This window comes from Ictalurus furcatus, chromosome 20 (genome assembly GCF_023375685.1).
Source record: "Ictalurus furcatus strain D&B chromosome 20, Billie_1.0, whole genome shotgun sequence".
NCBI classification, from domain to species: Eukaryota; Metazoa; Chordata; class Actinopteri; order Siluriformes; family Ictaluridae; genus Ictalurus; species Ictalurus furcatus.
Genome location: NC_071274.1, coordinates 10,789,655 through 10,814,185, shown reverse-complemented (window position 1 = coordinate 10,814,185; position 24,531 = coordinate 10,789,655). Strand labels below are relative to the sequence as shown.

The 24,531-nt window shown below is 37.2% G+C and overlaps 1 protein-coding gene across 12 annotated transcripts; it reads right to left on the bottom strand.

Annotated features, from left to right (window-relative positions):
• Window positions 1–503: 503 nt before the first annotated feature.
• sdhc (succinate dehydrogenase complex, subunit C, integral membrane protein) lies at window positions 504–24,184 on the bottom strand. Of its 12 annotated transcripts, XM_053651392.1 has the most exons (8): window positions 23,296–24,184; window positions 22,308–22,479; window positions 21,656–21,765; window positions 14,893–14,943; window positions 14,525–14,626; window positions 4,995–5,056; window positions 4,346–4,509; window positions 504–760 (listed from the first exon to the last, which is right to left on the bottom strand). In XM_053651392.1, exons 3-8 carry the CDS (start codon window positions 21,670–21,672, stop codon window positions 656–658), a joined length of 501 nt encoding a protein of 166 aa, XP_053507367.1. In that variant the 5' UTR covers window positions 21,673–21,765; window positions 22,308–22,479; window positions 23,296–24,184; the 3' UTR covers window positions 504–655. The 12 variants fall into 12 exon arrangements, with proteins under 12 accessions (XP_053507367.1, XP_053507372.1, XP_053507366.1 ...); XM_053651397.1 differs by having other exon boundaries at window positions 4,995–5,090; window positions 21,656–22,479; XM_053651391.1 differs by having other exon boundaries at window positions 21,656–22,479.
• Window positions 24,185–24,531: the final 347 nt, after the last annotated feature.

The following is a 24,531-nucleotide window of genomic DNA, read 5'->3' as shown; positions in this document are numbered from 1 at the left end:
GATTCTTTGGATTCATCTCCACTAATAGTTGCTGTTTTGTTGTAATTCTATGAATGTAAAAAATAAAATACCATTAGGTTATATTAGTAGTGTCAGTCTCATATTCATTATTACTATATACAGTGTTTACAATGTCTACCAGGGTGATAAGAATATGCAGTTAAATTAAAGTTAGTAAAGTAGTTATAATAAAGTAGTCAAATTAGCTCTGCCAATGAGGAACTCTGCACATCCCCCTCCCTCAGAGTGAATGTGTAGATCTGCTTTCAGTAGTAAATGGAATATTTCCTTCAGTGATTTGTTAACACTTCCTAACACTCAGGGATCAAATAAGATGTGAATTACTGAAGCATTCATTCAAAGGAATTACAGAAATAAAAGTTTCATAATATGGCTAGCAATTCTGTGGCCATACCGTATCACTGGGTGGGTAATAAACAAGTAAATCACTACCTTGAACAATGCATTATTGAGATATAAACAGAAGCATACAACAGCTCATGTATAGATATTTCTTAATTTAGAAATTTCCTTTATTAATGAGTCAGGGCCACAAGGGGCATCTAAAGACAGTCACAAACAAAAACCATCTCATTCTCCTTCTGTTTCTCACATTCTTTTTTTGAACACTTTCTTCTTCATTACTACATCAGGTTCAGAGTGCAGTCAAGGCGACTGAGGTGAAAATGGACAGAGCGATAACAATGTAGCCAGAATGGTAGACCTCAGGGATCTTAAAGCCCTTACCGACATCCCACATCTGAAAGCAAAAACAAGAATGTAAATTAAAATGTAGTTCAAGACCTGCATTTAAGGTCATGCACACTGCATACTGAAATCACTATATACTACCATCAGACATAGACTGTAAGTAATGGCATTTGTATACAGACACTTTCAGAAACTAGCAGAACAGGTAACAATTGGCAATGTTAAATATACATAAATAAAATTGGAATTATATTATCTCAAGTACATATAACTTTCCATACAGTCCCATAGCAGCTGAGTTTTGGCAGCAGCTGTGCTGTGGGTGTACAAAATGCCCAGATGTGTAAACATTTGAATTTGTTGACAATCAGTGCGTTTACATGGACAACAATAATCCACTCTTAACCCGATTAAGACGATACTTTGATTAAGAAACTACCATGTAAACAGCAATTTTTAATGACCTTAATCTGATTAGTGCTTACTTCGAGTATGATCTTAATCGAATTAAGACATGTGGAGTAACTCCTGTTTTAGTCGCATTATCGACGTGTATCACAGACATGTAAACACCTTAATCACATTATTAACGTCGTGTGAGAGTTTTCACCGCATTTTGCGACAGGACACGATCACACACGGCAGTGCTCAACATTTTACGGCGAACAGGAGAGTACGGCTGCATACCAAACCGCATACTTGCTACTATAGGCCTGTAGCAGGGAAAAATACATGTATCTCGGCTACTATATAGACGGTAAGTACGCGATTTGGGACACAGCCCACGGCTTCAAGCAGGTGTCTATTTGCACGTACAGCATGAAAAATAATCGACTGCACTTAAAGCGTTCATTAAAAAAAAAAAATAAATAAATAAAAACACCCAAAACTGTATATGGTACCATAACGAAGACGAACTCTATGTTGATACGTGAAATCCTGGAGGGACGTCGGACGGCGTGGCGCGGTGACGTAATGACGTGTGCCGTTAATCTAATTATGTCCTATAACATGTAAAACAGGTACATGAAAGGAGTATTCTAAAAGCGACTCATGTAAACACCTTAATCACATTATTATCTTACTCAGAGTAAGGTCAATAATTAGATTACTGCTGTCCATGTAAACGTAGTCAGTTACTGTTAACCACAATAGCTAGGTAACTACACAAACCTCCCACAGTGGTAAATGATGTGTTCTCAGATGTAAAAACAAAAGATAAAAAGTTTTTTTTTCCCTTTGGTTTGGTACAGTCCATTTCCCCACAGCATCATTTAGCATTTAGTGCAGCAACACTACCACATGTCTATGTTATGAGGAGTCACAGGTGAATCTGCTATGCTTTATCAGCAATATTAATGGATTTCTTCCTGAGGATATTCTAGTGTGAACATGCAAGTCATGTTTAATTTGTTTCACATGTTTCTCAAATTCAAAAGTCTAACAATGTATTGACCCTCACTGGCACTTAAGCATCATTAATGTGCTCCTATATCAAATCTCCTGCCTGATTTGTTGTTCGCACAGCAAGTGTTTTGCTAAAACAAAAATAAATTTCCACTCAATTACACAATTATATGCAATATCATCATGTTCCTTTTTATAGCTAAAAGAAAATGAAAGTGTCTGAAGACAAAGGAAACGATTTACTCACTGTGGTATGAGAATTGTGTTGATTTTAGCACGCAGTTTGCATATGGTGTTATTTTACTACCAAAAATTGAGAACACAGTAGCATGTCAGCATGATTCCTTCTCCTCTCATACAAAAACAGACATGATCAGTAATTTATCCTGCTCATGAAGCAATTAAAAAAAAAAAAAAAAATTATATTGCCACCACTATGTTTCACAGATGGGATAAGGTTCTTATGATGGATTTCCTTTCTCCAAACATAATCCTTCACATTTAAACGAAAATTTTATTTTGGTCTCATATGTCCAAAAAACATTTAGCCAACAGCCTTCTGGCTCATCCACGTGATCATTAGCAAACTGCAGAAGGGCAGCAATGTTCTTTTTGCATTACAGTGGCTTTCTCCTTGCAACCATGCCATGCACACCATTGTTGCTCAGTGTTCTCCTGATGGTGGACTCATGAACGTTAACATTAGCCAATGTGAGAGAGCCCTTTAGTTAGTTACCCTGGGTTCCACTTCATGGACTGTTACACGTCTTGCTTTTGGAGTGATCTTTATTGGACGACCACTCCTGGGGAGAATAACAGTGGTCTGTAAAATGATCGGTCTGATCGTGGATTGGTGGAGTCCAAACTCTTTAGAGATGGCTTTGTAACCTTTTCCAGCCTGATGAGCATCAACAACTCTTTTTCTGAGGTCCTCAGAACTCTCCTTTGTTCGTGCCATGATAGATTTCCACAAACATTTGCTGTGTAGATCAGACTCTGCTAGATCCCTGTTCTAAATAAAACAGGTGCTCACTCACACCTGATTGTCATTCCATTGATTGACAACACCTGCATCTAATTTCAAGCCAATCCTAGAGGTTCAAATACTTTTGCCACTCAGAGACATGTAATATATTAGAATATTCCTTAATAAATAAATGATCAAGTATAATATTTTGTCTCATTTGTTTAACTGGGTTCTCTTTACCTACTTTTAGGACCTGTATGAAAATCTGATGCTTATTTATGTTATATTTATGCAGATATATAGAAAATTCTAAAGGGTTCACAAACTTACAAGCACCACTGTGCTTACTGATCAAATCCAAAATATTTTTCAATGTTTAAGAGCACTGTCCATATAAGCTTTTGCACCCTAAACAAACTTCAAAAACACATCTGGTTCTTACTTAATGCAAAGAGTGTTAATAATCTATAGTTTATTTTTTCTGATCTGATCAACAGTATTCGGAAAACAACAACTTGGTGGAAAGATTAGATTTCACTGACTGCACCGAATTTATAATTGAATCTTATTAACAACTTGCTAAATTAAATCTAAAATCAAGACACATTCACTCAGCTCCTCAGACTATTTCTGAACATGCCTTGAGAAAAATATAGTGTATAACATGTTAACATTAATTGCCAAATGAATGCAGCTACTGCGGTTATCTTTAATAATTTAACTTGCTGACTAACAAGTTAACTGACAATGAAGCTACTACGCTGATTTCTGAGTTAGGGTACATGTGCATTAGGATCATAATATTATTAGGGAAATCAATCCACTACATATTTAATGGTCAGTTTCCTTGTTTACCCATTTTCCTTTAATGACAGCCCTCCATTGCTAATGTAGCATCCCATCCAGGGTGTATTCTTGCTTCACACCCAATGTTACACAAGATAACCTCTGGATTCACTGTGAACCTCACCAGGATAAAACACTTACTGAAAGTGTGTAAGCGAATAATAAAATGTCCCAGTGGCTATGGAAGTGGGGTAACAATTGGTGTGGAAGGTGCCATGGACACCACCAGTTCAACCTGCACTAGTAACAGTAAAAAACCTGACTGAAAAGTTGTCATTTTACAGCATCATTGCTGCCACACATGTCTAGGAACATCTGCACTCAAGTCAGAAAGAACTGTTTTATATGTACAGCAAACAAGCAGCTGCTGTGGTAGGGTGACTTTGGTTGTTGTAATGTTGCGTATGTGCTTACCAGGTGGCGAATGCCATTGTAAGTGTGGTAGGCCACTGGGAAGGACAGGGCAAATTTGGCTGTGGTGATGAGAGCTGGACCCATGGAGAACGAGTGGACCAGGTCCAAGTAGTAAGGAAAACTGCCCGGCAATACTAGCGCAGCAGCTGCAAAAGCAGAAATACCTGACCAAAATAGGAAATAATCACATCCACTTAGATTATTTCCACAGCAATAATACTGTTAACACTGAACAAAATTACATCACACTAAGCGGTAATAGTCACCTTCTTAGCGTTAACTGGTTAAACCAACAACTCCAGACAAACTAAATTTATAGGACACTAAATTCTTGATTTGAAATAAAATCAGTCAATAAGATACATTTTCAGCCCCTCAATCACTGGTTTAACTGTCAGTTTAAACCAGTGAAATATTTAGTGAACATGTACTTCCTTTATTTGAAATAAGCAGACAAATAACATACATTTTCAAAGCAGAGGACATATTTTACACATTCTGGCTAAGCATACCTAGGAAGAAATATCTTGTTGAAATTATAGTTCATTAGTATGGCAAGTAAAATGAAATATCTCCTGTTTTATTGATTAGAGGATAGTTAGTTAGTTTTGTGTGTGTGTGTGTGTGTGTGTGTGTGTGTGTGTGTTACCTGCACTGAGCACTACGCCTGTTCCTCTGTGAGTGATTGACATCATCATGGGGACTGACCACCTGCAAGGCACAGTTACCATAGTAACGCCAGCTCCTAGCATATAGTCACGTTTTATCATAAAATCTATTCCACACACAATTCATATGACAGAAAAAAAATTAACAGAGCTGTAATTGCTTTAAACATCATGGATGGAAAGCTGAAATTTAAATTCCAGAAATACTTTTTATACATTTAAATAACCATCAACAAGTGAGCGGTGGTAGCACAATGGTTAAAACATTAGGCTACTGATTGGAAGGATGAGAGTTCAAACCCGAGCACTGCCAAGCAATCACTGTTGGGCCCTTGAGCAAGGCGCTTAACCCTCAACTGCTCATATGTATAAATTAAATAAAAAGATTTAAGTCACTGTGGATAACGGTGTCTGCCAAATACCATAAATAAAATAAAAAATCTAAATGAATGCCAGACTGTCTGTCAAAACTTATGAGGAGATGGAATGTGCATTATGAAGATCTAAAATCTTTTGTAGCCAGGGTCCCCTTTAACTGTTTTTAAAAAAATAAATAAATAATAAAAAGTCTATTTATTCCACTTCAATACAGATTTGTTTTACAAACAATCAAACCAGTCAAATATTAGGCACATGGTTTAAAAGTGTACAATAATAATTGATTACTGCAGAGCCAGTGTTTTTTCTATTTATGAATTTTCCACTAATGGAACACGTTTAGTAAAAGTGAAATTAGAGTCCAGTTAGCAGTATTTATAGGCATAATAACTTTGATAATGGTGGGTTTGATTTCCACCAATGTAACAAAATGAAAGTTGAGCACCAAAATCCAATACCATTGCTCAGAGGGAAAGAACAGTTGACCACAGTCCAATAAATAAACATAATAGCAGCCTGAAAACTGTGACTGTGTTTTAAGACCACTGTTTAAAAAATAAAGATACAAGATTTTAAGAATAAAGTCATAATGGTGGTATGACAGTAGCACGCAGCAGCCTCTCCGGATCAAAAATGGTGCTTGGTTTGGAAATTGCACCGTATCGGACCGCAAGACCCTGCAGTCGATAGTGAGGACAGATGAGAAGATCATCGGGGGCTCTCTTCCCTCCATCCTTGATGGGGCGGCTGTGGCTCAGTTGGTAGTGCGGGTTGTCCACTAATCGTAGGGGTGGCGGTTCAATTCCCGACCCACGTGACTCCACATACCGAAGTGTCCTTGGGCAAGACACTGAACCCCAAGTTGTTCCCGATGGCAAGTTAGCGCTTTGCATGGCAGCTCTGCTACCATTGGTGTGTGAGTGTGTGTGAATGGGTGAATGAGACACAGTGTAAAGCACTTTGGATAAAAGCGCTATATAAGTGCGCTATTTACCATTAGACATTTACACCACACACTGCATTTGCAAAGCCACCAGCATTGTGGATGACCCCACATACCCCTCACACAAACTCCTGCCGTCTGGAAGTATTCAGGCCCTCATGGCCAGACTGTGTAACAATTTCTTCCTCCAAGCCATCAGACTCCTCAATACTCAGAGACTGGACTGACACACACACGCACACACACGCACACACACACAGATACTGAACTGAACACTATCCCACTCCCCTTGCAATTTTTCACATGTCTGTACTGACTACCTGTACTTTTGCTGCTACTGTACTTATAAAAATATTGTTTAATTATTATACACTATTATACATTTTACCTGGCTTCTACCACAATAACTGCTATGTCCACAAGCTAATCTGCTGTATGCTGTCGGTGCTACACTGTCGCTTACTGTGCCCATTGTCCTGTTTTATTAGTTACTATACTGTCTTCTGTTGTTTGCAATGTGCACTTTATGTAAGTGGTAAATTTAAAGCACCTTTATCCAAAGCGCTTTACACTGTGTCTCATTAACACACACACACACATTCACACACCAATGAAAGCAGAGCTGCCATGCAAGGCACTAACCTGAAATCGGGAGCAACTTGGGGTTCAGTGTCTTGCCCAAGGACATTTCAGCATGTGGAGTCATGTGGGCCGGGAATTGAACTGAAAACCCTACGATTAGTGGACAACCCGCTCTACCACCTGAGCCAAGCTTGCGCCATGCCCCAAATGCCAAGTTATGTAGAATGTGTAGGTCTTATGTGTAACACCATGGCCCTGGAGCAACATTGTTTCATTTAATTGTGTACTGTACCAGCTGTATATGGTTGAAATGACAATAAAGCAACTTGACTTGACTAATCCCAGACAGTGGTTACCTTCAAGTCTATCGATGGTTACATCTGTGTGCCATTCAATAAGGGGGTGTAGTTTCACAGGAGACAATGAGAATAAAAAAAATTTAATTATCCCATAGGAGTGGAATTCCAGTGCACTCAACATCAAGCCCTCACTGCATTATTGCATATGGATTCCTACGATAAACTTAAGCCTTATTGTGAGTCCATATGCCATAACACATTGGGGGCTCAATTGCTGTACTGAGCATCATTGTGTTACAGCTGTTATGCCACAGATGTAACCATCGACAGCCTTGAAGGCAACCACTGCCTGTGATTTCTCCTTCAACAAAATAATCAATTTCCTCCAAATTTGTGTGTTCTTTCTTTTAAAACAAATGCAATTTCTGGCAAAGATGTTTCAAAGTGTGATACACCAGAAGATTAAGTAGTCTATTTCTTTATTTGAAAGTTATAGCATCACCAAATCCTCAAGGCCCTTCATTTTAACACATATGTACCATTTGGTCATAGCATTCTGAATTTATTCTTGAAATAATGCAACCTTTCCTGATATGATGACATTCTCAAAATATTGCGACTTTATTTTTGGTCTCGTTTATTTTTATTTTCTAAACAGTGGCTGGAATATACAGATGAAGTGAGAAGTGCAATGGGAGGCAGGCAGAGAGTAACTGTAGGTCTTTTCAAAATTACACCGAGCTAAATCAAGTTAGCATTAACACAAGTAGCTACCATAAAGTTAGCTAGCAGTGTTACATGATTATTTACCTTTGTGTTGGTGATCTAAACTAGCCATCTTACTACTAGTTACTTGGGTGTAGACAAGCATTTCATAGCAGTGAATAACTGGTTGTTCTATCTCCCTCTGACTCCATTTTCCAGATATGGTGCTTCTCTGCTCTCTGTTTTGTACTAAACACAGACAAAATCACTATTTAGTGTTTTCTGTTAAAAACCTAGTAACCTATTCTCTGGTTTGAAGTGCTAGCTGCAAAGTGGTAAATATGCATAATTTTTAGGTGGTGTATAGACTAGATGTTCTACCTCAGATCAGCTCCTTTTGCTGGTTGAGTGTGCAAAAAGTCTCTCTGCTTTTTGTTTTGTAATAAACACAGACAGATTCGCTGTTTAGTATAGATGCACCGATGTATCGGCCGATAAAGGTAATTTTTCGTGCTATCGGCCGATAGCTTAAAAACATCCGATAATCAGGGCAGATTATATCCTGTCAATCAAAAGAGGTCAGGAAAACACATCAAATTTGTGCTGTGTGTAAAGATGTCTCTTGGGTGGAATTATTTTGAATTGGGTGACAATGACGACAAAACTGTAGTTTGTAAGCTCTGCTTTGATAAAATTTCACGAGATGGAACTTAAGTTAAATCTTTTAACACAACTAATTTGATTACACACCATAGATGCCAACACACCAAGGAATATGAGGAGTTCGTCAAAGCTAAAGCGGCGGCTGCTTCAGCTAAAAACCAAACAAAGGCTAGCGTGACTCCCTCTATCACGCAAGTATTTGACAGCACTAGAAAATTAAAATCTGGCAGCACAAAAGCGCTAGAAATTACTCAGAAATTAATGGAGTTCATGGCGCTTAATGATCAACCATTCTCCGTATTGGAAGACACGGGATTTCAGCAACTGTTAAGACACCTTGAGCCTCGCTACACTTTACAGACTCTGTGTTGTTTTGGAGACGTCTGCTTACCGGAGATATACAACCATGTGGCAGATCATATTCACAAGACTTCATAACTCCTCGATGAGCTTCACCATAGATATTCAAAGTATTTAATAAACTTAGTCTTGCTTCATACACAAGAACTTACCAGTTCTCACACTTCACTGGCAATCTCACAAGCATTCACTGACATGTTAGATAGATGGAAAATTGACAGATCAAGAGTGCACGCCGTTGTACATGACAACGTGAGGAATATGGCTAAAGCCATGAAGGACAGTGATCTAAGTATGCCCTGCATGACTCATTCCCTCCAGCTCGCTGTCAATGAAGGGATATTAAGCCAGCGAAGCGTGACAGAATTGGTCAGTATGTGCCGAAAGATCGTAGGCCACTTTAAACACTCGCAACTTGCTTCTTCACGTCTGCAGTCTATTCAGACACAGATGGATCTTCCACTAAAGATACTTAAGCAGAATGTAACTACGAGGTGGAATAGCACCTTGTATAATGATGGAAAGTCTTTTGGAAGAAACAAACAAAAAAAAACACTTGCTGCATACGCTGCAGATTACGAGCTACCTGTCACACTTAATGTGCAGCAGTGGGCACTGATGGAAAGCATAACCAGACTTCTCTGACGGTTTGAACAAATAACCAGAGAGATTAGCAAAGATGATGTGTCCACTGCTGACATTATCCCCCTGTTCGAGACTCTACAAAGGTTACTCAGCAAAGAAGCAGACAAGGAGTTAAAACAACAACAACCAAAAAAACATTACTGGAGGTAGTACAAAAACACTTCAGGAACACCACCTCCAACCATACGTACTGTATCACAATGGTCCTTGATCCACTATATAAAAAGTTTTTTTATGCTGACACGAAACGACAAACTGCTAGTTGTGGAGATTAAGAAATTCGGACAACCTGGAGACAGACAAGATGTGCAGAATCTAGAAGGCAAGTTTCTATCTAAAGAAATATAATATTCAATATAATAGGCTATTCAGTAATTCAGAAGTTTGCTTTTAGTCATTATAAAAACACATAGGCCTAATAGTTCTTACATTATGCTTTACTTTTAGATATCGTACAACAAAAGAAGACTCACATAGACACAAGTGAATCAACAACAGCATCTTTTTCTGCCATGTTCAACGAAACTGTTCAAGAAAACAGGACTGTGACGTAGAGTGCGAGTGTGTCAACTCAAGTTGTTATCTAGCAGAACCTGTGATTCCCAGGCACGAGAGCGGACTTATGTATTGGGCCACTAATCAAAGCCGTCTGCCTGTGCTTGCGCAAGTGGTAAGAAAATACTTGCCCACGCCTTGTACGAGCGTAGACAGCGAAAGGACCTTTAGCTCTGCATCTAATGTAATGAACATGAAAAGAAACCGACTAAGGTGCAATAAAGCAGAGATGCTTTTGTTTGTGAAGAAGAATTTACCCCTTAGTCTTAAATAAGGGCGTTGAATGATGAGTGGTTGTGAGACTAGGTGTTCAGAATTGCTAATGTTAATGTAATTTAAGTACATTAAAACTTTTTTTAAAATTACCAGTTTGATGTTCAATGAAAGTAGAAATGCTTGTTTTTGAAGAAAGATTTATTAATGTTAATATGAATTAATGATAAGTTAACAAATCTAAATGTAATCTTCAGAATTTATTTCATGTGTTAATATTAATTTGAGTAATTGTTGAAATGGAGAGAATAAAGCTTTTATTTGCATTTCTTTCAGAATTGTGGAATTAATTATTATTAATTTAAAAGAAGGTACAGTGCATCCGGAAAGTATTCACAGCACTTCACTTTTTCCACATTTTGTTATGTTACAGCCTTATTCCAAAATGGATTAAATTCATTATTTTCCTCAAAATTCTACAAACAATATCCCATAATGACAACGTGAAAGAAGTTTGTTTGAAATCTTTGCAAATGTATTAAAAATAAAAAACAAAAAAGCACATGTACATAAGCATTCACAGCCTTTGCTTAATACTTTGTTGAAGCACCTTTGGCACCAATTACAGCCTTAAGTCTTTTGAGTATGATGTTACAAGCTTGGAACACCTATTTTTGGGCAGTTTCTCCCATTCTTCTGTGCCCGATGCTCCCTGGGATAGGCTCCAGGTGACCCTGAAAAGGAGTAAGCGGTTGAAGATGGATGGATGGATGAGTTGGCCGATTATTTTTTTCAATTAATTGGATGGGGGAGGCAAACTTTCAGGTTAGTAAAAAACGAATGTGTTCCATTTGAGACGATACTACCTTTCTAAAATTCATACACTAGACCAGTGGTTCTCATCCTTTTGTGAGCTCTGGACCCCTAGCATATTTCGAACAAACCACAATGACCCCCTCACTCAACAATAATTATAGGCTATATGTTAAAACAGTCATTTCTATACATGTTGCTTTATTTTAACAATATTTATAATTAATAATATTAACATAAAAATTGAATCAAAACATTTCAAGATTTTATTTTTTACATTTTATTGTTGGTGTGACATTTAATTTGACTTTCTGAATTATCCTTTATTTTATACATCAGTGCGACATTTGAACTTGTCTAGCACTCATAGGTTTTTGCAAATTATCATTTCATTTGTAAATAAGTGTATAGTACGTCATTTGGGACACAACTTTAGTATTTACTCTCCGGAGCATGTTTTTGGAACAGAAGTAACGTAATGAGTAAATGTACCACGCGCAGACCGACTAAACGATAATGAGATTCGTGGACAATGATTTTCATAATTGCTTATTATCGTTTAGTTGTTACAGCTCTAATTATATAATATAATATATATATATATATATATATATATATATATATATATATATATATATATATATATATATATATATACACACATACACACACACACACACACCCCCCTAATCTATAATCTGTTTTTGATTTTTTTTTGCTTTTGTACTTTATTCATAACTTTTATGATTTAAAAAAATAACATTTATGACTTTTATAAAACTATATAATGTACAGGTATGGAACTGTCAACACTGGTCTGCACTGACAGCTAGATAAAAGGCAGGCTAAGCTTCACCTCTCCCCAGTAAAAAGAAAATGCAGAGGAGATTGAATGCGGAGTTTTTCCATTTATGCACATTGTATTTGAAAAGCAATAAAATACACCAAGTACCCAAATAATGCCCTGTCTGTGTTTTTTTTTTTTCTCTTGAAAACAATTTGCCCCTGGTTGAGAGCCACTGGCTTAAACAATCAATCAATCTAACAGGATACACCTGGGAGTTGCATGTTCCGATTTTTTGCTCACCTAGAAATTGGGTCTGATAAAAAACGTGCTATGTTATATAGGAAATAAAAGCTGAAATTCTAAACTCTTCTCATATTCATTTTTTGATCTCAAACACAAATGTCTTCAGTCTACAGCAAAAACAACTGAACTGGCCTTGCTGTTCCAATAGTTTCAGAGGGGACCGTACATTCAAGCTACTTTTAAACCATTTGTCCAGCCATTGATGCACGTAACATTTAAATTTTTTTTGTCTGCAGCATGAGTGTTTTTTTTGAAAAGGTAACATTATATTAATTAAGCCGCTATATCCAAATGTGCACGCTTCCCACACACAGTCTCCTCTAATATGCACGCCTGTTACTGTTCTCAGCATAAGCTCCTCTGCTGTATAAATGTAAATTATTGCCAGGGAAGAATGGTCTATTCATTCTTACAGCTGTTATATATTCTTGACAATATATGCAATTACTTGACAATTTAGGACCTTGGTGAAATACTTAATAAAACAGCATTTTTTTTTTTTATTACTGCTTCAATAAGAAACAATGAATGATGCTACTAATTATTACAAGTGATTTCACATGACATTGGGGTGCTTTGGACAGATTTGTCACACGTCCTACTAATGAAATGCAATCACAATTGGTCCAGTGGAGACTTAATTGACAAATACCAGGTGTGATCTATCCATCTCATCTGTCCACTTGTGACTGGACCACATGAGATGGATGTTTATACCAGGTATGAAAAGGGCCTCTGACAAGATCATCTCTAGGAATCACCGTAGACATCCATGGAGACCTCTGGGTAATTACATATCCAGTCCCACCCATTCTACTACCGACAAGTCACTTGCAAGCCATCTTATACTAATTACTGTAATTTTTTTACCAAGTGGGAAGAAGCAACCACAGTATTCAAGGGTACACAAATCAAAATTTTACCCTACTTACCCAGAGCACTATGCATTGCAAAAGTGTTCTTCTCAGTCGTTCCCACTCACATTTTCCACCATTGTGGACAAGCTGTTTCAAGATGTTACTGGCAATTATTATATGCTCTGACAAACTCACACAGTTCTAGTTTGATATAAAATTAGATTTTATAACATTTGTTGACAGATGCTTTATAATAAAACTATGTGCAACAAAATGTTACTAAATCCTTTTCAGGCTATGCTTTCAAGCTCAAATTGGCCTGGTGTCTAGGGATGTCACAAGAACTGATACTTTGGTACCAAGTCGATACCAACATTCTTAAAACGTGACGGTACATGTTTTTCTGCAGTAGTGTAGGTACCGTTGGTAATGAAACTACTGAGGTTGCAATTCTTCTGGAACTGATGGGGGCAGCAAATACGTGCAAGTGTTTTAGTTGGTCCACAAGTGGTAAAGAAGAAGAACGCCTACAAGCACACGGGAAAAACTACAGAAGATGGCGACAAGTTTAGCTCTGCTCCAACTCATTGAGAGGAAAGGTGGTAAGAGTCAAATATAGAAATACTTTGTTGTCATCCGCCTAGAATGCAAACATATACTTGATGCTCTGAAGCCGGTGTGCAACCAATGCTATCGTTCATTTGAAACAAAGCGAGGAAACACCTCGAATTTGGCGAAGCACCTGAAAGACTGGTCCTATGTTATGTTTGTTTGAGGCAGCTGCATTGTGGCCGTGAAACCAGCTAATGTTATGCTCCATGTCATGTTTGCGATAGACAGTTATTTGTTAATGACACTAACACATTACAATGTTATAAACTACCTCCTAATGGACCACCATGCAGTGGCATTCAGTCTGTGTCCTGTCAGCAAAATGTAGCCTTATGTCACAAATTATTATAGAAATGTTAATTGTTTTAATAAACCTTTTTTGCCTGCCACCATATCAGTGAATTTAAACTAATGCTTGCATTCAGAGTATAAGGGGTGCGCGCGCGTGCGCGGAGTTAGGAGTGCACCTTAGCACTTGTAGGCGCCACTGTTTTATTAGTCATTGTCAGACAGTGTTTGATAATTAAAATATCCCCCTCTCTCTCTTTATGCCAGTATCAGCCAGAGGAGGATGTCCTCCAGGAGAGTTTTTAATTTTATTTTTATACCACATCGTGGTATTGACTTTGGTATCGAGTATCGTGTACTTTTGGTGGTATCGGTACTGACTACTAGATTTTTGGTATAGTGACATCCTTACTGGTGTCCTCATCTTGGAGCATCCTGTTGATAGAACACTAGGCCTATTCTTTCAGCCACATATGGAGAGTATCAGTATTCAGACTTATGGCCTTACCTATAAATGGTTATATGAGGAGAAAGAGGTCTGTTGAGTCGAGAGTTTTTGGCCCAGAATTTGTCCATCTCCTCTTTTGCTGAGGTTCCCATGGGAACAGCACTGCTCAAATAGAAAAGGACAAATAATCTGTGTTGATGTGACCTTTCATAAATTCCTTGGTAATATAAATGACGCTCAACACACCATTACAAAATTTTCGTAGTCTCTCTCTTTTTTTTTTTTACCTTTAGTACTTAGCAGACAGCACTTTGACCTTATTTCAAAGTAATCCTATTAAGTTTTCCAGACACAAGAAATAGGGCCCACTAGGACACACACACACACACACACACACACACACACACACACACACACACACTACTTACTGCCTACAGAGTTGTGCCCGAGATGGACATAGACCCTGCCGGGCCACCATCCTAGAATACAAAGAAAGTAAAAGATGCAACAAATCAGTGAGTAGATTAGATCAAAATCAGACAGACTCTAGTCACACTATTAACTTGCTTCATTAGAATTTTATGCTTCATTACAGTAGAGCTACCATAACTCATCATGAACACGGTCAAACTCAATCAGAGCTCCAAAAAAGTATGAGGAATAAAAACAAAAATCAAAATTATATTTACTAGAAAAGAAATATTCTGAAGCACAATATTAAGTGCAAATATCAGTTAACAGACATCCCAACCTGCAAAAACTCATTTCAGGTAAGTGGCTTCACCAGCTACTGCCCTGCCCAAATGAAATAAAAGCATAAGGTGTATCCTTATTATATTGTCTTATGTAATAGGTTACATACATACTTTGTTTTTATGATTTCACCTAATCCAAGTATGCTGAAAATGTGACATTAAAATACGTACTTACACTGTTTCGTATGATATTATACTATATTACTGTTTCCTCATTTGTAAGTCACTTTGGATAAAAGGGTCTGCTAAATGAATTCCACTCATGGAGTAATTTTTATATTCAATAACTACTTTTCACATGTCTACAGGGAGTCTGTCCTCATCACTTAGACATCAATACAGTAGCTCCTTATAGCAGCTAGTTAAAATAACGTTAGCTATGCTAATGGATGAATGACACCTATTAAACTCAGCTCAACATGTCTTTTACAGTCATTTAACCCACTATGGGTAACTGAGAAATCCCTACTGCAAACAGTACAGCGAGCTACACTGTCATTGTTTTTTTTTTTTTACCCCTATTATGCATGGGTACACTTTAGTGTAATCTGGGGTGAAGTGCGTTTTGTACTTTTTTTTTGGACACTGCCATGGTACGACGGCGTTTTAGTACACATAAAAAAAAAAAAAATACAATTACGAGAATAAAATCGTAGTACTTTGAGAATAAAGTCATAGTACTAAGAGAATAAAGTCAAAATTACAAGAATAAAGTCGTAGTACTATGAGAATAACGTTGAAATTACACCGCGGTAAAGTTGGTTTTATATTTGCAGATTCGAGATTTGCTTTTCTATTTCTCAAAAATAAAAAAAAAATTACTAAATGTGTATTTTCTTGTTCTTAACTGGATGGAAAACAAATAACTGAAAATATCATTAATACACTTTTTGCATATTTATTTAGGACAAAATGTGTATTAAAAATATTCAGTTGTACTTTGTTTTCTATCCATTTCAGCGCATGAAAATACACTGTCATTTTTGTGTGTTTATTTCTTGAGCAAAATCTCGAATCTGTGAATATCCAATATAAAGCCAACTTTACAGTGTTTTTGACTTTATTCTCGTAGTACTATGACTTCATTCTCGTAAGCTTTTTTTTTATGTGGCACTAAAACGCCGTCGTAGCTATAGCACTGCATGAACTGGAGAGAGAGGTCGACTGTAAAGCCCACCTAACGGGAAAACTGATAGGTTAGTTAGCACAAACAGAGACAATCAGGATGTGCACTGTGTCACTCTCCCACCAGGTCTGTCACTCACTCTCTTGGTTTCTTCAGAGCCCATCTATGGGGTTAGAATTATTACATAATTCCAAAAAATAGATTATAAGCAACAAATAAATGTACTGCGATTCACAAAAAATAAATAAATTCAGAAATGCATTGAATGAGATCCACAAATATGTTAGTAGTTTCACAAAAACAAATTAAATTGACAAATAAAATGAGATTTGTAAATTTATTTTTTTATGTCACAAACACACTTCTGCCCTGCATTCATTTGTGGATCGCGTCCTGTGCATTTGTGGATGGCTGCACACATTTGTAGATTTTGAAACATTTCTAGTGTCAAGACTGCACACAGACCCACAAATAGTTGGACTCCGCCCACCATCTACTCAAGCCACTCGGATAACTGTCACATTGCACTGACCAATCGTAGCACATTTTGTTTTACAATCAGGATGAGAACAGAGTCATATTGCACCGAACCCGCATATTATGAAGGCTCTCCGACATGGTCAATCAGGAGGAAAGACGACAGGAGAGTTATTCTAACCATCTAACAGCAACAATATAACAACAGATAAAAGAAAACAAGCAACATCATGGGTCGTAAATTCTTTATTTTAAGGGAATATATGCGTTTTCACAAGTGTTTCCTGCATCACTACCAAAACCATGGCGAAATCAGAGTTGTGATTTTGCAGAAAATTGAGTGTGGTGAGAAAGACGGTGTATCGGGAAAAGATGCCATTGGTAAGAAAACGTTGTCCTCGCAGGCAGCCTGCCAAAACACAGTGCGACCAGTGTCATCCAATTAACAGGCTAATCATTACATTCTCTAAACGAACTCTGTTTAAAGACTAAAGAACCTTAGGAGTTACCATTTGAATCAGTCTAACGAATCCTTACTGAATCCGTGAATCAATCATTGCTAATCCATCAGACCACTCATCTATAACAACAATGCCTTTATGACCCATAATGTTGCTGGTTTTCTTTTAGATGTTGTTACAATGATGCTGTTAGATGATATATGCAAGTTCGGTGCAATATGACTCTGTTCTCGTCCTGATTCTAAAACAAAACGTGATTGGTTGGAGCAAGAACCTGCTACAATTGGTCAGTGCAATGTGACGGTTATCCGATTGGCTTGAGTAAACGGTGGGTTGAGTCCACCTATTTGTGGATTTATGTGACCTCTTGACTCTAGAAATGTTTCAAAATTCACAAATGTTTGCAGCGATCCACAAATGAATGCAAGGCAGAGCTGTGTTTGTGATGAGAGCTGCAACAACTAATCAATAAAATCTATAATAATCAATTATGAAAATCGTTATCAACGAATCTCAATATCGATTAGCTGGTCTGCGCGTGGCACAGGGGAGATTTACTCATTACGTTACTTCTGCTCTGAAAACACACCTCTGAGAGTAAATACTAAAGTTTTGTCCCAAATTAAGTACTATATGCTTACATTATGCACTGTGTACTCTACTGTCTAGTGTGTGGATTTTAGAAAGGTAATATCATCTCAAATATAATCACTAGCGAGTTTTTTTTTTTTTACTAACCGGAAGTATAAAAGGGCTCCAGATGGTGACTAAAATGGTCGCCAATGCGACTAACATTTTCATTTTGCAACCATGTTTTTTCTGCCAGTCACCAGTGGCCACCATTACCCACAAACAAAATTTCAAAACAAATTAAACAGAAATTACCATACGTCTTGTGTTAGGCTACTGAACTCTCATCGCCTCTTGTGCCTGCATCTACCTGCCCTATCGCGTGCACTCCTGTATGATTTCCAATAAATAAACTCTGCACTCTTGTCCTGCAGTGGTTGACGCATCAGCTGTATAGATGAACAGAAACAGGTTTAACGTCACGTTTATCGGGTATAAAAAGTTGGAAGTGTTAACTTTATTAAAGGTGTTTAATTTAGTTTGACGCGGTTTAGTTCGCTGGAATTTGAATGTATCCGTTATATGTAGGCTAGCTAACTGCGTAGTTAACTAATGTTGGCCAGCTGACATGAAAACGAAATGCGCAAACAAAAAAATATCAGACTTTTTCTCATTCCCTGCCCGTCCAAACCCTGCCTCCTCTACATCAGATGCCGATGATGTTGAGACCAACTCGACCAGTGAAAGTTCTCAAGTGACATTTGAGTCATCCCAGCCCGTTTCAATCGGTGTGCAGTCTTTTACAAATGATGACAGCCAAGCGCAGCGAGTCGAGTCTTCTTCTCCCGTCCCTGCGGCTCTCATCTCGACAAGACCGTTTAAAACAGCTTGGCTACGAGAGTTCGCCTGGTTACGTTATGACAATGGGAAAATGTACTGCACTTTTTGTGCTAAAGCAGGACAACATATTGCTGGTAAAACAGAGTTAATTACCAGTTTGAGTCATTTTAAAAAAGAAACCGTGAAGACGCACGGTGATAGTAAAAACCATAAGAACGCCAGGGATTGTGTCATTACTAGGTCTTCCCCTTGTGCCACCCCAACCGTGAAAGCAGTGCAACGTGCTAGTGATAAAGTCACAGAAAAAGAGATGAGGGAATTGAAAATAAAATTCAATGCAGCCTACATGACTCTGAGCCTGAATAAGCAGGAAACAACTAATTGTACATAGTTGAATAAAAAAGTGAAAAAAGAAACAAATGACTGAACATTTAAGTATTTACAGTAATATGATTAAAGATGATATACTGAATATTTCACATATTGTGTATGTAAAGAATACATTGTGTAAACTATGGGAGGCAGAGTAAACAAAGGCAGACAGTACAGAGGGGAAAGAAAAGGCAGTGTGAGGTAGCTGTTTAACAATGATATCATCATATGTCATATGACATCACTATATTTTGGCTCCTGAAAATTTGAATTGGCGCCTAAATATTTTGGGTTTAGGAGCCAATGGCTCCTAGATTTTTTTTTTTTTTGCCTGGAGCCCTGTATAAGCCGCTTCCTAGTCGACGGCGCATGATGTCATAAGCATGCTAGCATTAGCAGACACCCAGAATCACCGACAATGACTTTCTTCAGTTTACTTTCTGTCAGCATTACCTTTTATTCCCAACATGACCTCAGTCACCATCAGACAGAGGTGAAATCATCACATGACTGAGGAAGAAAGTCCTCTAAGGCAGGGAAGCATTTTATATTAAACACCACGGAGAATAAACAGTGCTGCACGAGCACAAACATGTTTATATCCAAAATGCTCCACTGTGTGTAAGGGGAAGGGGAAACTGGTGCAAGCTGGTGTTGTTATAACAGAAGTGATGTGTTTATAACGAGGCCGTGTTGCTGTTCACGCGTGGTGTAAACGTGCTGATCCAGAGTGTAGCACGAGTAAGATCTGTAATGTCTAATTAAAACATTATGATCAAAAGTAAACACAAGTAAAATAATATTCCTAAAGACAGTGAGTAATAGAAACCACAAGGTACAGTGAAAGTGAGTTTTTATTATTAATTTAGGACTGTAGTTTAATTCAGTGCTTTTTGTGCATCCATACAAAATAATGCATAAATACTATAAAATAAATATATATATTTATATTTTTATTTATATATATATATATATATATATATATATATACATATATATATATATATATATATATATATATATATATATACACACACACACACACACATATATAGTCTGTTTATATTGTGTATATATGTATTTATTCATTATTTTTATGGATGCACAAAAAGCACCGAATTAAACTACAGTCCAAAATTAATAATATATATTCTGGTGTATGTGTGTGTATTGGGTTCTTGTCTGTTTTGTACAAACAGTTGTGTAAAGTTTTAGTCTGAAGTTTACATTTGTAACACTCAGTTTGTGGATTTTATTTTAAATAAACAACAACAACAAAAAAGGTACTGAAAGGTTGCCCCGCCCCACCCGATTATTCGGAAAAATAATCGGCCAACTAATCGATTATGAAAATAATTGTTAGTTGCAGCCCTATTTGTGACATAAAAACATTTGTAAAAAACTTTTTATTTGCGAATCTTATTTAATTTATTTGTCAATTTAATTTATTTTTGTGAAACTACAAACATATTTGTGGATCTCATTCAATGCATTTGTGAATCTCACTACATTTATTTGTGGATCATAATATATTTATTTGGAATTAAGAAACAATTCTAACCCCATACCCGTCTACCATTAGAAATGACCATAGAACCCTCGCTCTCCCTCAAAAAAATTGATTTCTGGGATATTGTATATAATTTGCACTATTAATACCTATTAAAATATAGCTATTAAAATATATCGTTATTTTGTTATAGCGGACACCTATATGAACACTTTACAGTTGGTTGTGTGACTGTACATCATTCCCTTCAAATACTATTGAGCTTTAAATTATAGTATATTTTGTGTATGGGCCTATTCTGTAGTGAAATTCATATCAAATTTACATATGATTTAATAGCTTATTTTAATAAATATCAAAAATCTAAAAGGTGTGTGTCATACCTGACACCTAGTCAAACATTTTACAGTTGGTTATATGACGAAGTCATTCCCTTCAAACGCTATTGAAGTTAGAAACGTGTATAACAATGTCGTATGTAACTTTAGAGACGGTCCCTTAATTTCCGCATATCCGCGAACATCGAACGTCCAACGTCAAACAAACTTTATGCCAGTCTTCTGATTTATTTCACTGACAATAAAGGTTTAAACACCCCCTTATTTGTACTACAGACTAAGCCACTAGAAGCAGCTTTAGCTTTGATTTATGGATTACATGCAATCTCCAAAAGGACACAAGCTTTTATTTATTTTTTGCAAGCTTTTATGATTTTCTTTCTCTGATTAATGTGCAGCATCAGTGAGTTATTGTATTATTACACTACACATTGTTTTAATGAAAAATAAACCTGACAAACCCGCCAGCAAATAATCTATCACGTATCACGGAGTTAAACACGCAATAAAACACACTATTGTAATAATTACCCAATAATTGCACCAATAAAACACTATCTATGTAGCTAGCTCATAGCTAACACGAGCGAAGATACTCTTAACGCGTATTCGCAACACCATGAAGCTCCTCTAAACCTCACTGAGAATTATAACACAAACATTAAGACAGCGTTGCTGTGTGTTTAAAACTTTCTAATCTAGACAATACTGAACGTTAAGCAAGAAGTCACTGTGCACTGACCTTAGAAGTAACGCCATGTTTTTTTTTAAGGTAAGGAAGTGACGTAAGCGGATGTAGGAGTGGGACGCAGATTTCAGGCAGCGCTGATCTTTATGTACTCTTCAAGTAACCTGGAAAATGTCACATGATCTGTCTAATGATGGTGCCATACAGGAAAATATACGGCGTCAACTTCACGCCACAAGTATCGTGGTGGTAAAAATAAAAAATAAAAAATACACACTAATCATAGAATTGAATACAAAATGTAAAAAAAATATCTGGAAAAAAAAGAACACAAGAACACAAAATAATCGTAATTAAAAACAGAATTGTGCTTTCCATGTTTCATTTACTCTGATGCTTCCTCTCTCTGTGCTAATTTTTTGTTCATAATTTTATTTTCACTCACGCAATTTTCTTTACCTTCGTTTCCAAGTTTGTGTAATTACAAAAACTACGAACAAAGTGTCATGCAAATAAGGGGCGGGATTAAAGTCTCTATTGGCCTACCGGTTCTAAGCCAACAGCTCTTCTCTAGCCAATCAATAAGCAGGGAGTATATGACGTGACGGACACGCGACTGTGACTCTGCGTCCGAAATCGCGTAATGTAATAGTACATACTGCATTCGATGCACTACCTAATGCATAGCTGTTGGAACAGTACGTACTAATCAGTATGTGTGTAGTATGAATACAATTCCGGACGTGCGACAGGTGCGATCGACTTCGGCTGGATGTAACTGATCAGCGAGAGTTGCCGCTTGCAGTCACGGGAGGAGTTGAAAACGGAGCGGTCAAGCTTGACACTTCCCGTAGTGAAGCTCGCGCGGTGTTTGCTTTCTGTAAAGAAGACAAAGTGGATTAGATGTAATATTTCAGAAAAAGTTTAACATAAACCTGTATTATTTAAAAACCAATAAAATGGGTCTATATTTTTAAAAATCAGTTTTATTTTGATAAATATGTCACAATATAACATTAAGAGTGCATGAAAAGGGTTTTTACTACTATAAAAATACGGATTTATGAGCCTGAGAGGAAATGAAGGTGTCAGAATAAACATGAAAAGCATGTTATCGTTGTCATCGGTGAGTCTGTCCAATCGTGAAATAGCTGTGTCGTCATCAGAGCTCGAGCAGCCGCTCTGGAGAAGCTGCGCTGGCTGAGGGAGCCAGCTGCTCTCGTATCACTATTGCTGTACTTTGATGCCATACGTCACACTGACGTGGCGTCTGTGCCGTCTCAAGTAGGGCAAAAATTCGAACCAGCTTGAACTGCTTCATGTCAGCCGCTGATCGGAATGCGCAGCGCCGCATGAAGTCGAAAACACTTTATATCTGTCATGTTGGCATTATCATGTGACCTTCGACGTCATCATAAACACAAAAATCTTAAAGGAACCACCAGATTAAAGGGAACCACATTAACGGCAAAATACACATCAGGAAAGTTAACTGAATTAGCAGTATTAACAGGCTGAGGTAAATTCGTTACCGTTAGCTTGGCCTGCTAAGGCATGATGGAGATCACAAAAAAGGTTTCAAATGCTGACAACTGTTTTCTTGTTTAAACCTTAAACAAGTTAACAATTTATTCAGGTATTGTTAAACAAGTCCTGTTTAACCAAGATTTAATACTTAAAAAGAGCGGACGCACGGTCTTTCACCATTTTTCTGAGCTCGTCCGTACCAGTCGCACAGCGTTATGGGATTTTTGACTCGCGTAGTGTCCATCGGTTGCATACTGCAAAATCTCGCTGGAAGCAGTACGCCATCTGGGTATTTCTCAGCTACTGTTTCTCGCCTACTGAGAATTCGGACATACTACCCCTCTGGCGTACTCCCAGCTAAAAGACTGGAATAAAGTTGGTTTGACGTTGGACGTTCGATATTCTCAGATATGCGGAAATTAAGGGACCGTCTCTAAAGTTACATAAGACATTTTCATATACGTTTCTAAGTTCAATAGCATTTGAAGGGAATGACTTACAGTCATACAGTCAACTGTAAAGTGTTCAACTAAGTGTCCGGTATGGCGCACACCTTTTAGATTTTTGATATTTATTAAAATAAACTATTAAATCACATGTAATTTGACATGTATTTCACTGCAGAATGGCCCATACACAAAATATACCATCATTTAAAGCTCAATAGCATTTGAAGGGAATGATGTAGTCACACAACCAACTGTAAAATGTTCATCTAAGTGTCAGCTATAATTACAATAGTTACAAAAGTTTGAGAACCTCTGCTCTAGAGTGTATGGCAAGAACACAAACCTGTATCTTTTAAAAAGAGACTTAGAACTGTAAGAAAATGTTAACGCTCTGCAAAACCAGAACATTATACCATTTAACAAAACCCAAAAGCCTGGACAATTGAATTGCATAAATCATGTTCTTTTTAAAATCAGCATAGGCTTGATGAACAGTTGGAAGATATAGGCAGTGAACATGTATTTGCTTTAGGATATTGTGACCTCATTCTCTTCAATGTCGTGAAGGAAGTGAATGTTTGGGTGAGGTCACGTGTGTGTGTGTGTGTGTGTGTGTGTGTGTGTAAAAAAAAAAAAAAAAAAAGAATTTATAGATGTCGCTGGTTCATCAGTAGAACAGGGGTAAGTGGGTAGTGGTTAGCATTCTTATAAAAGAAAATAGAATTTAATTTTACTTTAAACATGTCACATGACCCATAATAACAAGGTACACAACTCTAATACTTGTAATATTATTCTGAATTGGACTATCTGAAGGTGACCATGAGGTGGTAACCCTGAGGTGAAGTGGCTGAAATTGTACCTTAGACATTATCAAGTCTGTTATATTATGACAAGTGTCCTAACAATGTTTTTGTATTCTCTTTTAAAATGAAAACATTAAATTAGTCACAT

Bases quoted from the DNA above. Each gene is read 5' to 3' on its own strand.
- sdhc (XM_053651391.1), bottom strand. The intron at 4,510-4,994 runs GTAACACACACA...TATTTTGGTCAG, and splicing joins AGGCGTAGTGCTCAGTGCAG to GTATTTCTGCTTTTGCAGCT. The intron at 761-4,345 runs GTAAGCACATAC...TTTTGCTTTCAG, and splicing joins ACAATGGCATTCGCCACCTG to ATGTGGGATGTCGGTAAGGG.